We start from the raw sequence: 14,717 nt of genomic DNA, 5'->3' as shown, positions 1-14,717 counted from the left end.
CTAATTACTTATTTGCCTCCAATAGCAAAGCCCTCTTCCTGGGCAGCTTTCTTTGACCATAGGTCATGACCTAGTGGACTCTGAAAGTACTTGGGAGGCCCAAGACCAGATTCTTCCCCTCCCAAAAAAAAGCAAAAGATTGCAAAAGGCCCCATCATACATTTAAAAGTCACTGTTGTCTCCTAAAACTTGTGTTTTAATTATATGTGTGTATGTATCTACACATACATATGTAAGTACAGGGTCATAACAGAAAATGTATTATTTACTAGGGGTTGCAGTCAAGAATGTGAAAGCTGTATGACTTGGCAATGTCGAGAAATACAAGAATATAAAAGAATCTACCACGGAAATCAGGAAACATGGGCCAATAGCTGGGCTTCCCAGTGTGGTCTAAAAGGACTATTAGAAATAACCTGGTGTTCAAACACAGTTGTCAACCAGTACCTGAACTAATGGAAAGATACTATAAGCTTGCTCGTTCTCATCTCATTTCCTGACATCCATCTTGGGACCATTTTCCTTCTCACTGCCATAGTCCAATGCCATCAAACATCTCCAAGAGCCATATAGTTGGGCTGGCTGCCTTCCAGCAGCTACAGCAAGCATAGAAACAATTGGGGGGGTGGAGCAGGGAATAGCTGACATCCATATACCCCTTACCATTTCAGAGGGTCATCACCCCACGATCTCATTTGGCCTGCAACCCAACTCCATGAGGGGCAGAGCAGGTGGTTTTACTGGTCTATAATAAAAAGACTCCGCATACAAGCAGGGTGAGCATACAGCAGGTTCCAGCAAGGCAGATGGGGTGGGCAAGGTAGACCAGCAGGACCCAGGCCAGTTTACCCAGGAGGGCACACCAAGCTCCATTTCTTTTTTGTTTTTTTGTGAATTATTTTTTTTGGTGGGGGTTGGGGAAATGTAGGGCAAGAGAGAAAATTTTAATGTTATTTGTTTTTAAGCCTAAATGTCATGAAAAAAAAAAAAACCCAAAGATTTGTTAGACTTTCTTACCTATTTTTTACTTAGTCTTAATTTTCTTTTGAAGTACATATTGGGGATAGGAAGAGGGGAGAGAGAGGGCACTATGATCTTTTCAGGGATTAGGACCTCTCCAGTCTCAAGCAGGTCTGGGGAGGACTACCTGAGGCCAACAAAGCTCTCAGATTAGATTAGACTATAATGCAAAAGTGTCTGAAAGAGCAGAAGGCAAACAGCATGGAACTGATGTCACCAGGAACATCAGCCAGCTCTGTGCTTTTGCTGTTAGAGTCTGTGTCATTACCTTGGGAGCACACACCTTTCTAAGGGAATGACTGTCTTCTATGTTCTAAGCCTTGCTGCTCAAAGGGTGCATGTGCAGATAAGCAGCATCCACATCTCTTGGGAGCTTGATGGAAATGCAGACCCCCAGAACTCCTGAGGCAGAATCTGCATGTGACCAAGGCAGAATCTGCACGTGATTCATATGCACCTTAAAGTTTCAGAAGCACTGGTCGAGAACAGAAGTGGCCGAACCTGGTTGGCCATTTTTGTAAATAGAGATTTACTGGATCACAGCCACATTCATTCATCTAGAGCTGCTTTGATTCACCCATGGGCACTGCCACGGGCAGAGTGAGGAGTTCTAATGCAGATCATAGAAACCATATGGCCTACAAAGTCTAAAACATTTATTATATGACCATGCTCCAACTTCTGGTCTAGAACACATCAGAGGTTTCTGGCTTTAGTCAAGACAAGTACAGCTGCCCAAAGCAAAATCTAGTTCCTCTGTGCCTCAGCAACCACTGAAATATGAGTTGTGTATTTATATTAAATACCCATGGCTCTCTTGGTGCTCCTGACTAAACTGCAATGATTTCTTGCTGAATTATAGACTACAGTGACTGTCCAGGAGCTCTGAGATCCTGCATACTCTGCCACTAGAATCCTCTTCCTACAGCTAACCTCTGTTGTGATCATCAACTCTCCTCAAAAGCCCCTGAAGGCCTCCTCCTAATTATAGAATAAGGTTCGTCCCCTCTAAGGTCTCTCTACCCTACTGTATTCTATCTTTTCAGCCTCATCTCCAATTATCATCCCCATGTCATACACCCAACAAGGCATCCCAATTCAACTCCCAACCACACCCTGCTGCCTCTACACCTGCCTGTTGCAGACACATGGTCTCAAAACACTGCTGTCTGCAAATATAGATGCTCCCTGAGAGCCCAGCTCAAACAGCACTTCTTCCAAAAATTTCCTCATTCTCCAACAGCAATCCACAGCCCTCTCCTTCCTTTCAATAGTCACAATAAAAGTACCAGTTCCTCCTCTGAGGCACTTGCTCTCTTCCACCTCCTGTGCCAATTAGCCATGCACAAGTCACTTCTCCTACTTTTAGCATTCGCAGCAATGCCTTGGATATTTTGCTGAAGGAATAATAAATGATGCAAACACACACACATATACACACACTAACATCCCCTCGTTTCAGATAAAGAAATAAATCCCCTCTAGAATAGGGTCCTAAGGAGAAGGATTACCAACAATGAAACCTTCAGCATATTTCTGGGTTACCCTAATAGAAATAAATCCCAGTGCTATCTATTCCTGAAGAAATAGCTGCAGCTCTCCTAGACACCTCTACCACATTACCTGGCTGTAAGAACTAAAGAAAACAACTTACATGAAACATGCCTAGCACAGTTCCTGGCACATAAAAGATGCTTCACAAATACTTGTTTCCTTCTGTTCCCTTGCTTTACTCAGGGAAAGGGACCATGCCTAATCTCTTCCCCCAACACTGCTGAGTGAATAAAACACAACTCAGTCCCCAGCCATCAAAGAAGAACTAACCATTCATAGTCCTCCCGGGTGCAGGAGCAGTTGGACACGACCACCGGCCTGTCAAAGTCCTCTCCATTGAAGCATGTGGCATGGGGGGTCCTCCGTTTGAAAACAGTCTTGTGTCCCAGCAAACACTCATTCCCCCGCTCATCAGATGGTGACCACAGCTTGTAGTCATTCTCTGTGCAGGGAACTCCTAAGGAAAAAGGAACACAGCACAAAGCATTAGAGGCAGGCCCACGTAGGGTTTCCCGCTGTGCCTCAAGGTGCCTGGCCTCAACCCCCACTTCCTGTCTATCTGTTGCCACCCCACAAGCACACAGACCCTCCAATCAGCTTGCTTTGAAGCTGGGCAGCCCTGTGCCAATGAAAAGGATACCTGAAACGCAGGCATTTGCCTGGAAAAGTTGGGAATAAGCAAGCCACCTTTAGGCACTATCCAAATTTCCAAAACATTACAGAAGAGTCAGCAGTGCCCTTTAGAAACGAGTACTCAGAAGTGTTTCTCTCCTAGAGAACTGGGGAACGGCTGAACCCTTGATGAGCAATACCATTGGGGGTTAATGTTCCCGGCCTGGTTCCTCGGGCAGTGAGGGCACATCTGGTAGTGTGGCCCGAAGGCAATGGAGGGCTCGCTGGCCCTACTTGAAGGTACAGAATCTCCATGGAAAGAGGCTGGAAAATGCTAAGATACCTTGCACCATCACTCCATCTGCCACGTTCGTCAAAATGTAAGCAGGGTGCTTTCTACAAGCATTCCAAAGTATGCCTACGTCTATGTTGGCACTTTGTGTCTCTTATATATGTGTCTTCAGTCAGATTAGATAATACCCGAAGCTGATACACAACTTTTGACTCAATGCCATGCGAATCAGTAAACTTATTAAACTCCTACTGACTGTAAGGCTATCGGGCTTTCCAGTAGGTGCAATACAAATATGCACAGGGCAAGTTCTTATCTTTAAGGGCTTTATAATCTAGTCAATGGAAGGTGAAACACACCGAGTGACAGACACAAACTTATGCGTACACTTATGTTCTGGACATAGAGAAGAAGGGAGACATCTTCTGGTTGGGATATCAGCCACAAATGTGTTGGATCCTGAGATATGAAAAGGATTTCGAGTAGGGGAGGCTGAATGGGTGGAAATGAGAAGAAACAGGGCACTCCGGGCAGCTAGAATCAGGTTAGCCAAGGCTGAGAGGTAGGAAAGGGTAAGATAACATGGGGAAGCAGGGAGAGGATGCTGAAGAGTTTCACTTCTCCCCACATACTTATGCATCCTGTATCTAGACTAGCAGATCACAACTAGATCCTAGATGGCTTTGAGAGGACCCTGCATCACTTCACACACTGACTTACAGAGAGTCAGGCACACTCACTGAATACGTCCAATTGGCACTGCTGATTTGGAAATATGTTTTTCATTCATGCATTTATCTACATATTCAGCAGACATATATTTAAACTTCTCATGTGCCAGGAACTGCATGAAGAAACTAAGATACAAAGAATAACACCCAGTCTTACTAAGAAGAATTGAGCAGGCCTTCAATTACCTCCCTATGCTTTTTGCTAACTCTTATGGGCCCATCTCCCCCAATGAATCTCAGGCTCTTCTGAGTACACAGTATCTAAGCTGGTGCTTTGCACATAACAGGAAGTCCACGCACATCCATGTGAAAAGGTCCAAGGAGGCAGCAGCTTACCCAAGGCATCCGTGGCATTGACCTGGAGGATCAGCCAGCTGTGGACATTCTCTTTGTTTGAGCCAAAGATGGTGAAGACAGTGCTCTTCTCCCCAGGTTCTGTGAGGAGGCCATACACAAACACTGGCTTCTCAGAGAAGATGAATGTTTTCCAGGTCTCCCCTTCATTGGTACTGTATCTGCCCAAATGCAAGTAAGAGAATCCTTGCAGTGAAAGTCTCTAAGGCAAAGTCTTGGTTTCCATATAACATTCACCAGGAACAGGAACCAGGGCTCCTTGGAGAAATGGCTGATCCTGGGCTAAGGCAGGGAAAGTTTAAGGAAATGCTCAGAAATAAATGCAGTCATCTCAAAAGAACACAGGAACCAGCCTGATGGGGCTCCAACTGGCCAAATTTAGGAGAATTCAAACATAAGAAAGAAAAATGATGGTAACAGATTACACATTGAATGAAAATAGGATGCGGGTATCTAATGATACTAAAAGACAGAGGAGCAAAAGAGAAATTTTTTTCTTTTTTTTTTCTTTTTTGTGAGACGGAGTCTCACTCTGTCACCCAGGCTGAAGTGCACTGGCGTGATCTCGGCTCACTACAAGCTCTGCCTCCCGGGTTCATGCCATTCTCCTGCCTCAGCCTCAAGAGTAGCTGGGACTACAGGTGCTCCCCACCACACCCAGATAATTTTTTTTTTTTTTGGTATGTTCAGTAGAGACAGGGTTTCACCATGTTAACCTAGATGATCTCGACCTCCCGACCTCGTGATCCGCCCCCCTCAGCCTCCCAAAGTGCTGGGATTACAGGCGTGAGCCACCGTGCCTGGCCCCCAATTTTTTTCTTATATTAGAATGACACTTAATAAAGGTTGGAAACAACAATATAATAGTAATTACAGAAAAATTATCATTCTGTAATCCCCACTGCAATAACTAAATCACACAAAGTTCATCACTGGATGCTAAAACCACTGGGTGAAGGTGTTGGGGCCAAGATGTTCAGATGGTCTGAACAGACAAATCATTCACTACAAATGGGGAAATAAAATTTTACAAAACATAGTCTCACAATGAATGATCAGAGAGTCACAATCTTAACTAAACATCATCAATAGCAGGACAACTTGATATTAGGTGCCTCCTGAATAAAGCATTGAGAATAACACATCCTCTGGGTACTATTCTATAAAATTGGACAAATCCGAAATGTGGGATATTCTACGCGATAACTGCCCCAGATTCTTCAAAAAAATCAAGGCCATAAAAACCAAATAAATAAACAAAAAAGGCAGATAATGTGTTATAGATTTAAAAAGACTAAAGGTGTATAACAGCCAAATGCAATGAGTAAACAAATTTGCAATGTGTAAATCCAATCCAGGGTTTAGTTCAGGACTGACTAAATCCCGGATTGAAGCGGAAAAGTGGCCATAAATAATTTGAGACAACTGAGAAAATATAGTCTATAAGTCATACCAAGTTCATGTTAATTTTCTTAGGTGTGAGAATGGCATTGTGATTATATAGGAAAATACCCTTATTTATTGGAGATACACGTTTAAGTAGCTGTGAGGGAGCATGATGTCTGCAACTTTCTTTAAAATGATTCAGTTAAAAAATAATGGATGGATACACAGGGTAGATAAATAGACCAATGATAGAAGTAGAGCAAATTGGCAAATACTAACAATTTGTGACTGTAGGTGAAGGTTTCATGGGTGTTCTTTATACACTTTTTCCAACTTTTCCGTGGTCTTAGAAATTAAAAAGTAAAAAGTTGAAGGAAAGTATATACTGAGGAAAGTCTCCAAGACAGACTATAACAGAACCAGGAAGCCAGCCCTTGAAAAAACTAAGCAGCGTTTGAGTAACTGCACTGATTTTACATTACCTTTGGTATTGAAGAAGGAAAAGGAGAAGAGGGAGGGAGAGGGAGGCATGGAAGAAAATCTGCCCAACACTTGTTTTATCACCCAGTGAGCTGGAGAGGTGCTTGACATGAGAAATCACTCAATTCAAGCCTTGTTTAGAATCACAGGGCTTCTGGGCCCTTCTTAAATCCAAATTGTATGCAAAACTTTTTCTTTCACCTTTCTTATGTTTTTGAGATTTTAGTTTTACACCTTTGGGATTCTAATCCTTGACATAAATCTTTTCATGACATCACTCCATCCAAACACTTCATCTCATATTGAGATTATTAAAATTGATTTGGCCAGGTGTGGTGGCACATGCCTGTAATCCCAGCACTGTGGGAGGCCAAGGTGGAAGGATCTTTTGAGGCCAGGAGTTTGAGACCAGCCTGGGAAACATAATGAGAACCGCATCTCTACAGAAAATTTTTGTAAAAAATTAGTCACGTGTCGTGGTGCCCCCTGTGGTCCCAGCTACTTCTCTGGAGGCTGAGGTGTGAGGATTGCTTGAGTCCAAGAGTGGGAGGCTGCAGTGTGCCATCACTGCACCACTGTAGTCCCACCTGGGTGACAGAGTGAGACCCTGCCTAAAAAAAAAAAAACTGCTACAAAAAGGCTAGGGGTTAAACCAACTGGTAGGGTTACAAGGCAGAATAATAAGTGTCAATGGGAGACTAAGTAATCTCCCCCTACAAATCTCTCACAAGGGGAGAAATCTCACCTGGCAGATATGCTTTTGGTTTAAGAAAATTTTGAAGCAGATATCTGGATAAATTAACTCATTCAGTCTCCTTCTTGTAACCAGTGTGATAAGCTAAAGGTTTATATTACTTTTAAAGCAAACTGAACCAACAGAGTCAACCTATTATCCAGACATGATGGTAGCCATCTGCCCACTCAGTGGTAATGCTAAAGTCCATCTATGTATACATTGCCAAGTTAATTCTCTTTAAGAGCTCCTCGAACCCAATATAACCTCAGGAAATAAATCACCCCATTTCTTGAGAGTTCCCAGAGGACTCTGACAATAACTCATTAATGAAATAACAAGCAGGTACATGACCAAGCATAGCTTGTATCTGAAAATACACTGCTCATTTAGAAAATGGTGCTCTTCAGAATTTTGGGGAAAAGGCTCTTGTCTTATAAACAGCAACATTTAAGAGAACACGTATTTTGGACTGAATTCTGACCCCCAAAGGAGAACTTGTATTGGTAAAAGTAAGTGACAAGAACCTTGTGAAGAATCAAAGTCATCTTTGCATTCTTTTTTTTTTTGTATTTTTAGTAGCGATGGGATTTCACCTTGTTGGCCAGGCTGGTCTCAAACTCCTGACATCAAATGATCCACCCACCTCAGCCTCCCAGAGTGCTGGAATTACAGGCATGAGCCACCACATCTGGCCCATCTTTGCATTCTTAAGTTATGAAAGAGGATATAGGGCACTAGTCTTTAGGAATGAAGAAATCAAACTGTTCAGATAAAAATATAGACATAATCCCAGGGCCAAAAACTCTCAAGAAGATGGGAAGGTCAGATAATATAATAATAAAGTGTAATATAACCACAGATACTCTAAAAGGAAGAAGTGTGGTAGATACCCAACTTAGGATTCTAGCAGGCAGCTATGCAGAAAGGTTCCTGATTAGTTCAGGTTTCTAAAGAACACACTCAAGGTGGGAAAAAAAGTCATATAACCAAGAGCAAAAAATTCAGTTACTGCTAGCTAATTCTAGCTGTAATTCTCATAGCCAGTAGTCTGTTGGAATAGTAGCAAGATAAGTTCAAAATGAATCAAGGTTTATGTTTCAAATTACCAAAATAATTGGCAGACTGGTGGGTCAGTAGATTGGTTATCTGGCAAGTTCTACAAAGAATTAGAAAGGAATAGGATCATTGCTCTGATGGCCAGTAGAACAAATAATAGCAGACATAATCATATGCATCAATTTAAAAAACCAGAGCACTTGATATACATTCATCCATTCATTCATTCATTCATTTATGAAAACCATCACTCAGTTCTGCCTATCTTTACTAGAACTTTGAATTGAAAATACTTTATGTTTTCTGGCTGATTGGAAAGCTGAGAACAAAAGAAATAAAGACTTTGTTAGTAAAAAAAGAAAAAATCTTTGAATAACAACATAGTAGTAAAGCTGGGTCTAAAAAAACAAAAAAAAATTTCTATTTTGCTTTTATCTTTATCAAGGAAAATAATCTTCAAATTGGACAAGAAAAACCATTTAAGTTAAAGGAAAATGAGTACAAAATAAATTCTAAGGAACTGAAAGACTTAAAAGATAGGATGATTATAGCATCCTTTTCAATAATCTCTAGAAGAATTATGAAGAACAAAGATCTCAAAAACTAGAATAGGGAAAATACTTTTATTTCCTTAATGAAGAAAAGGTGGTTTCAAGAATGGATTATGAAACAGTTTATTTGAGAGCACTCAGACGAAAAGGAGGTCAAGGCTAAGAACCCAAATGGTTTCACACACAAGTCACAACAGACTAACTCCATTTCCTTTCCTCATGGTAATTCTTGATTTGAAAAACAGGACAATGATACAGAACATTCTTTTTTTCATGAAGATCTTTGTGGACCATGCAGTCAGATAAAATTCACTGATGGTAAAATAAGCACATCCTGAGAGTGCTGACGTATGGTTTGATCTCAACCCAAGATAAGACTTCTAGTTCTCACAGAGCTCAACACATCTGTCAATGATCTGGATAGGGATCCGGAAGGTGAATCTGCCAAATTTACAAAGGGTAAAAGGCTAATTGCATAAATAATATAATAAATGCTGGGGCCAGGCACGGAGGCTCACGCCTGTAATCCCAGCACTTTGGGAGGCCAAGGCAGGCGGATCACAAGGTCAAGAGATCGAGACTAGCCTTACCAACAAGATGAAACCCCATCTCTACTAAAAATACAAAAATTAGCCATGCATGGTGGTGCTTGCCTGTAATCCCAGCGACTCGGGAGGCTGAGGCAGGAGAAACGCTTGAACCTGGGAGGCGGAGGTTGCAGTGAGCCAAGATGGCGCCACTGCACTCTAGCCTGGCGACAGAGTGAGACTCCGTCTCAAAAAAATAAATAAAAATAAATAAATGCCAAAAATACAATTCAAACCAAAAAAATAAGCAAAAATAAAAATAAAGCTCCACACGTAGTTTCAAAAACCTATTTGCTCAAATACAGGACGGGGAACATCTGGTCTTTAATAAGATCCATAAGAAAGAAGGATCTCAGGTATTTTAGTTAAAGTGAACTCAGCCTTCTGATACCAGTTAAAAGATGGATAAATCTCAAAATCATCATGCTGAGTAAAAGAAGCCAAATACAAAACATACAAACAAATGAAATTCTGGAATAGGCAGCTACAGCGATAAACATACTAGTGGTTGCCTGTAATTGGGGCAGGGGTTTGGGGGTGGAGATCACTGACTGGAAAGGGGCACGTGAGTATTTTCTGGAGTGATGGAAATACTCTACATCTTGACATGCACCCTTCAGAACTGATTAAGTGGTGTAGTCAATATCTGAGCATCCTGTGGCATGCAAATGATACCTCCTCTCAAAACAAAAAATTAATAGGAGCCACCAGTTTGCGATGGCTGTTAAAAATGTAAACATTGTCAAAGGTTTTTATTAATAGATACAGAGTGTTCAGAATCATGAAGGCAAAATCTCAACGTCTTCTGCATGTTTCAGGCTATTGGGGCCAGATCCAGGTACCACATTTTAAGGCACTGACATCGTGAGGCAGACCTAAGGGAGAACCTAGAAGATGGAGATTGAGGCTTTATAGAATATGAGGAAAGGAACCGGGGATATTCATCATGAAATGGCAGACACTCAGGAGAACATGACAGTGTCCTTAAATACTTGAAAGGCTTTCATGCAAAAGGAAATATCTACTGTGCATCTCCAGGGAGCAGAACAAAGTCCACGAATACAAGCTGGAGGGAGGAGAATTTGGGATCTCCCTTACCAGAGAACTTTCATTCACAAATGAATTAGTGAACAAATGAACAGCAAACTGTCCCAAAGTAAAATGGAAGCACTTTTTGATATGACAAATTCCCCATTAATAGAAATGTTCAAGTATAGAACAAAAGATTGTCTATCACAGATGGCATGGAGAAAATTCTTGCAAAGGGTGGTGGAAGGCTGAACCGGATGTTGTAATATGTCCAGATTCCTGCTGGACATCGCCCCTTGGACACACCACAGAGGCTTCAATTCAACCTGTCCATGTCTGCATTTAATATACAGCCCTGCAAGCCTGCTCCTTTACCTCTGCCTTTCTATGAGCGGTATAATCACTTCTCCCATCAACCCAGGTGAAACCATGCCCTGCAGACTTAGTCCTCAAACACACCCCAGCATCAGCTCTCACCTCCAGTCTCTCTCCACTGAATCCATCCTGTCCATTCTGCCAGATCCATCGTTCTATAATGCAAGTCTAGCCATGTCATTCCCCTACTAAAATCCTTCAAAGGGACCCTATCACCTCAAAGCAAACTTTAATCTCTTTAGTAAGGCACAGGTGAGGTCCCCCAGGACCTGACCTCTACATACATACCTTCCTCCAGCCTCGTTTCTCACCACTTCCCACCTGGAAATTTGCATTCTATTAATACTCAAGAGCTGTGCACATTCCCCACTGATCATGCTTTGGCCCTTGCTCAAGGTCTCTCTAGTCCTGGAAAAGCATTCCGACCTTGCTTTATATCCTTTTAAGCTCAGCTGGGGTTTCCTCTCCCAGAAGTCCTCCTCTGTCCCCCAGATAGCACCACCTAGTCCTCATTCTGGCTCGCACTGCACCAGGGCTGTCCATAATCTTATACCTCACTATATTTCAGTGACTTGATTTTGTGAGCATTTTCTACTAGATTGCCATTCATCAGGAATAAGACCTCTTACTTTTCTGCCCCGGCACCTCAAATCTTTCCTAGCACACAGAAAGGGCATTATTCATAAACGCTTGTTGAAGGAAGTTAAAGAAACTGCACTGCATTTTTTTAACCCTGTTTCTCGGTTTCTTAACAGTTAAAAGGTGATAAAGACCAAGCTTGGTGGCTGACACCTGTAATCCCAACACTTAGGAAGGCAGGTGGATCACTTTGAACTCAGGAGTTCAAATGAGAACAACCTGGGCAACATGGCGAAACCCATCTCTACAGAAAAAAAAAAAAAAAAAAAAGATGTAAAAACTAGCCAGGCATGCTGGCTCACGCCTATGGTCCCAGCTACTGGGAGGCTGAGATGGGAGGACCGCTTGAGTCTGGGAAGAGGAGGTTGCAGTGAGCCGAGATCGCACCACTGCACTCCAGAAAAAAAAAAAAACAACCGGTGATAAGAACACCTGCTTCTCTATACCTCAAGGGGCAGAAAAACCACAGGGGTTAGGATAAAGTAGGGGTGGCTCTCCCGGCAACTGTACCATTGAGAGGTGCTGCAAGCAAGTGAAGACATTAACCACTGCCTCCCACATTCTGGAACTGTGGGGCTGCTTCCAGAGCCCAGGTCCAGAAAAGACAGCTGCTCTGCTGCGTGGAGTCTTTTCAGGGGCTTTTCAGGAGTTCCAGAGAGAAGCCCCTATGAAATTGGATATCTTAGAAAAAAAAGATGCTTTGGGGCAAGTTCAAAATATTATTACTGACTACGAATAATATCATCACGCTGACAAGCAAACCACAGCGAAGAAACAGAAATTGATCTTATCTTCCGTGATCAAGCTGACAAACGTGTTTGAATCTTCTTCAGTCGGGGTGCAAAAATGCAACAGCCCCTTCTCTGACAAAAAAGCCACTGCTCCTATGCCTCCCATGAGCAGGTTCACAGGAGCAGCGTGCTGAATGAATGAATAAGTGGATCCCCAGTGCAGGTTCTTATTTACCCATTTCAGACATGTAGACACAAGAGCAAAACAGTGTTCCACTTCTTGCTCTCAATTTCAATTAACAATAACAAAGGTAACAGTCTCAGAGGAGACTCAAGGCAGAAGCTGAAAGAAATAACAGTCAACTCCTAGATATCTGTGCTAATCAGGGAGAGAAAGACATGCATAACTTAGAAGAACATCAACCAAAAAAAAAAAACCCTAATGTTTACTTTGAGCAATGCTTCAATTTCTGTCCCCACTACAACCTATTTGAGTTACTAATGCTACTTTACCTGGCTTTCCTCCCTAAAGATGAGTAAAATCAGAGCAGAAAGCCCTCTTTCAAACAACCCCCTCCTCCCAGCCTCTCTCTCTGCATCTGGCTCAGAAACATCACACAGCCACCGTGGGCACAGGCAGCTCCCGATCCGTGCCCCGCTCGCCTTTGCATCCTTGGTATCTAGCACAGTATCTGCTTCATTGTAGATGTTCGACAGTTGTCTGTGTAATTGACCTGAAATGATTCCTAACAGAAATATGCTCAAGTTCCAGTGTGGGCATTAACTCCTGACTAATCTCTTATTCCCTCATGTGAAAACTAAGGAAAGTGGATTAGGTTATCTCTGGGGTCTCTCGGGTACCACCAGGTTGCACACATCCAGGGAGCCTCCACTCACATCTGTGCTCCAGGGGTTGTCATTGACATGGAGCACAATGGCAGTGGTCCCCTTGGAGCTGTGCAATTGGCACACTAGCTAGGTCTCCTCTAGTTTCATAAATCAGTTAAAAAAAAAACCACAAGCAGTCTTGGAAGATTAAGTAGGCATGACCTATTTCAATCAAATATTTGCTAAGTGCCTGCTAACCTATATGGAGCAGAAATATTTACCTCCAAAGACCTTACTAACGACTTGCAGAATTCAGGCGCATCATGTAAAGGTAACTAACAAGGAGTCAGAATATGATCAATGCCAAATGAATGGGACAGCCAATACATGCTATGAGTCATAAAGGAAAAGAGATCTCTGTGGTTGGGGAGGCCAAACTTAGAAGAGGCCTGAAGCCCTAGGCCAGCAACAGATACCCAGTCTTGTCAGAAGCAACCTCTCCTTGTGCATGGGTATCACAGTAAATCACCATTGTAGTTTGAGAATATCAACTAACTTGAATATTATTTCTTGCTTTTCAGAGCAGCAGGGGAAGAAGCAAAATACCTCTGTGAACAACATACTGAGTAAATGCCAGGTGGCTACACAGATTTAGGCCAAGCTCAGGTTGTTATGTGGGACACATGCACCTGTCAATAGGAGGCTTGTATGTATTTTCGTATTTTCAAATGCTTTATTTGAACTATTCAAACAGACACCTCCAAATGAAACGTATACAAATAGAGGAATGCTACAGTGTCCACAATCCCCCAAAGTCTACAACCCCCAAGTCATTTTGAAATGTCTGGGGAAGGCTTTATGATTTTCTGGCAGCAAGTTTATTTTCCTGATCATGTTTTGCTCCAGCTAGTGCAGAATGACGCTGCGTTCCCTGAGCACATATGCACCGACAGATGGTGTAAGAGGACTAGAATCACACTAACTCCTTCAGAGAAGCCAGTTTGGAATGCAAATTTAATTTTCAGAGAAGTTAAACAAGGCAAATCGAGAACTGACTCTGAAATCTGAAAGCCATACAAAGAATGAAATGTATTCCTAGGAAGCCAAACTATGTCCCCTACGTGCGTATTACACACATAGCAGTATACCAAACGCTACAATTGTTTCCTCACCCACCTTTCAACTACAGGGTGGCATGCATCCTATTCATCTATAGATACACAGCACCTGGCACAATCAGTGCTTGCTGAACATATGAAATGAAAATTAAATTAATGGGTATATAAATGATAGCACAAATGTGGGAAGTACTGTGCTCTGTGATGGTCGTTGTCTGAGCAAACACCAATCTGAATATGAATACAGAGTGTTGCATACAAACAGGACCTCTTCGGAGTATTGCCTCTAAAGAAATAGCTAACCAGTGCTACACAGAGAACAGAGAACAGCCAGGTGGAATGCCAAATACCAGTACTTTGCTTCTTTCTCCTTCTCTGAGGCCAGGCTGCTCAGCACATGTCGAATTAACCACAGGGAAAAAAACAGCTGCTAAGATCTCTTTTTCCAAACCACCCACCTCTCACTTACTGCTGGCCCCGTTTCTAAAAGGAGCAAAGAAAAAGAAAGCTTTGTCCTTGCAATAAACAAGATAGTTACAGAAGCCCTCTCCAGATCCTTCACCAATCCATCTAATGGGTTCAGCTCAAAAACAGGGAGAAGTGTGGTCCAGCATGAACTTGACCTAACATGAACCATT

At 42.4% G+C, this 14,717-nt stretch overlaps 1 protein-coding gene across 6 annotated transcripts in view; it reads right to left on the bottom strand.

Annotated features, from left to right (window-relative positions):
• The window catches only part of SORL1 (sortilin related receptor 1), a 181,017-nt gene that overhangs the window by 85,018 nt on the left and 81,282 nt on the right, over positions 1 to 14,717 (bottom strand). For all 6 annotated transcript variants that reach the window (XM_024255047.3, XM_063728239.1, XM_054525270.1 and 3 more), the window contains 2 exons: positions 4,546 to 4,724; positions 2,845 to 3,031 (listed from right to left, as the gene is read on the bottom strand). In XM_024255047.3, coding sequence (XP_024110815.2) covers positions 2,845 to 3,031; positions 4,546 to 4,724 — 366 coding nt within the window. The remainder of the gene's footprint in view (positions 1 to 2,844; positions 3,032 to 4,545; positions 4,725 to 14,717) is intronic.

This window comes from Pongo abelii, chromosome 9 (genome assembly GCF_028885655.2).
Source record: "Pongo abelii isolate AG06213 chromosome 9, NHGRI_mPonAbe1-v2.0_pri, whole genome shotgun sequence".
NCBI lineage: Eukaryota > Metazoa > Chordata > Mammalia > Primates > Hominidae > Pongo > Pongo abelii.
The sequence above is the reverse complement of the archived record's forward strand: the minus strand, read 5'-3'. Positions and strand labels throughout refer to the sequence as shown.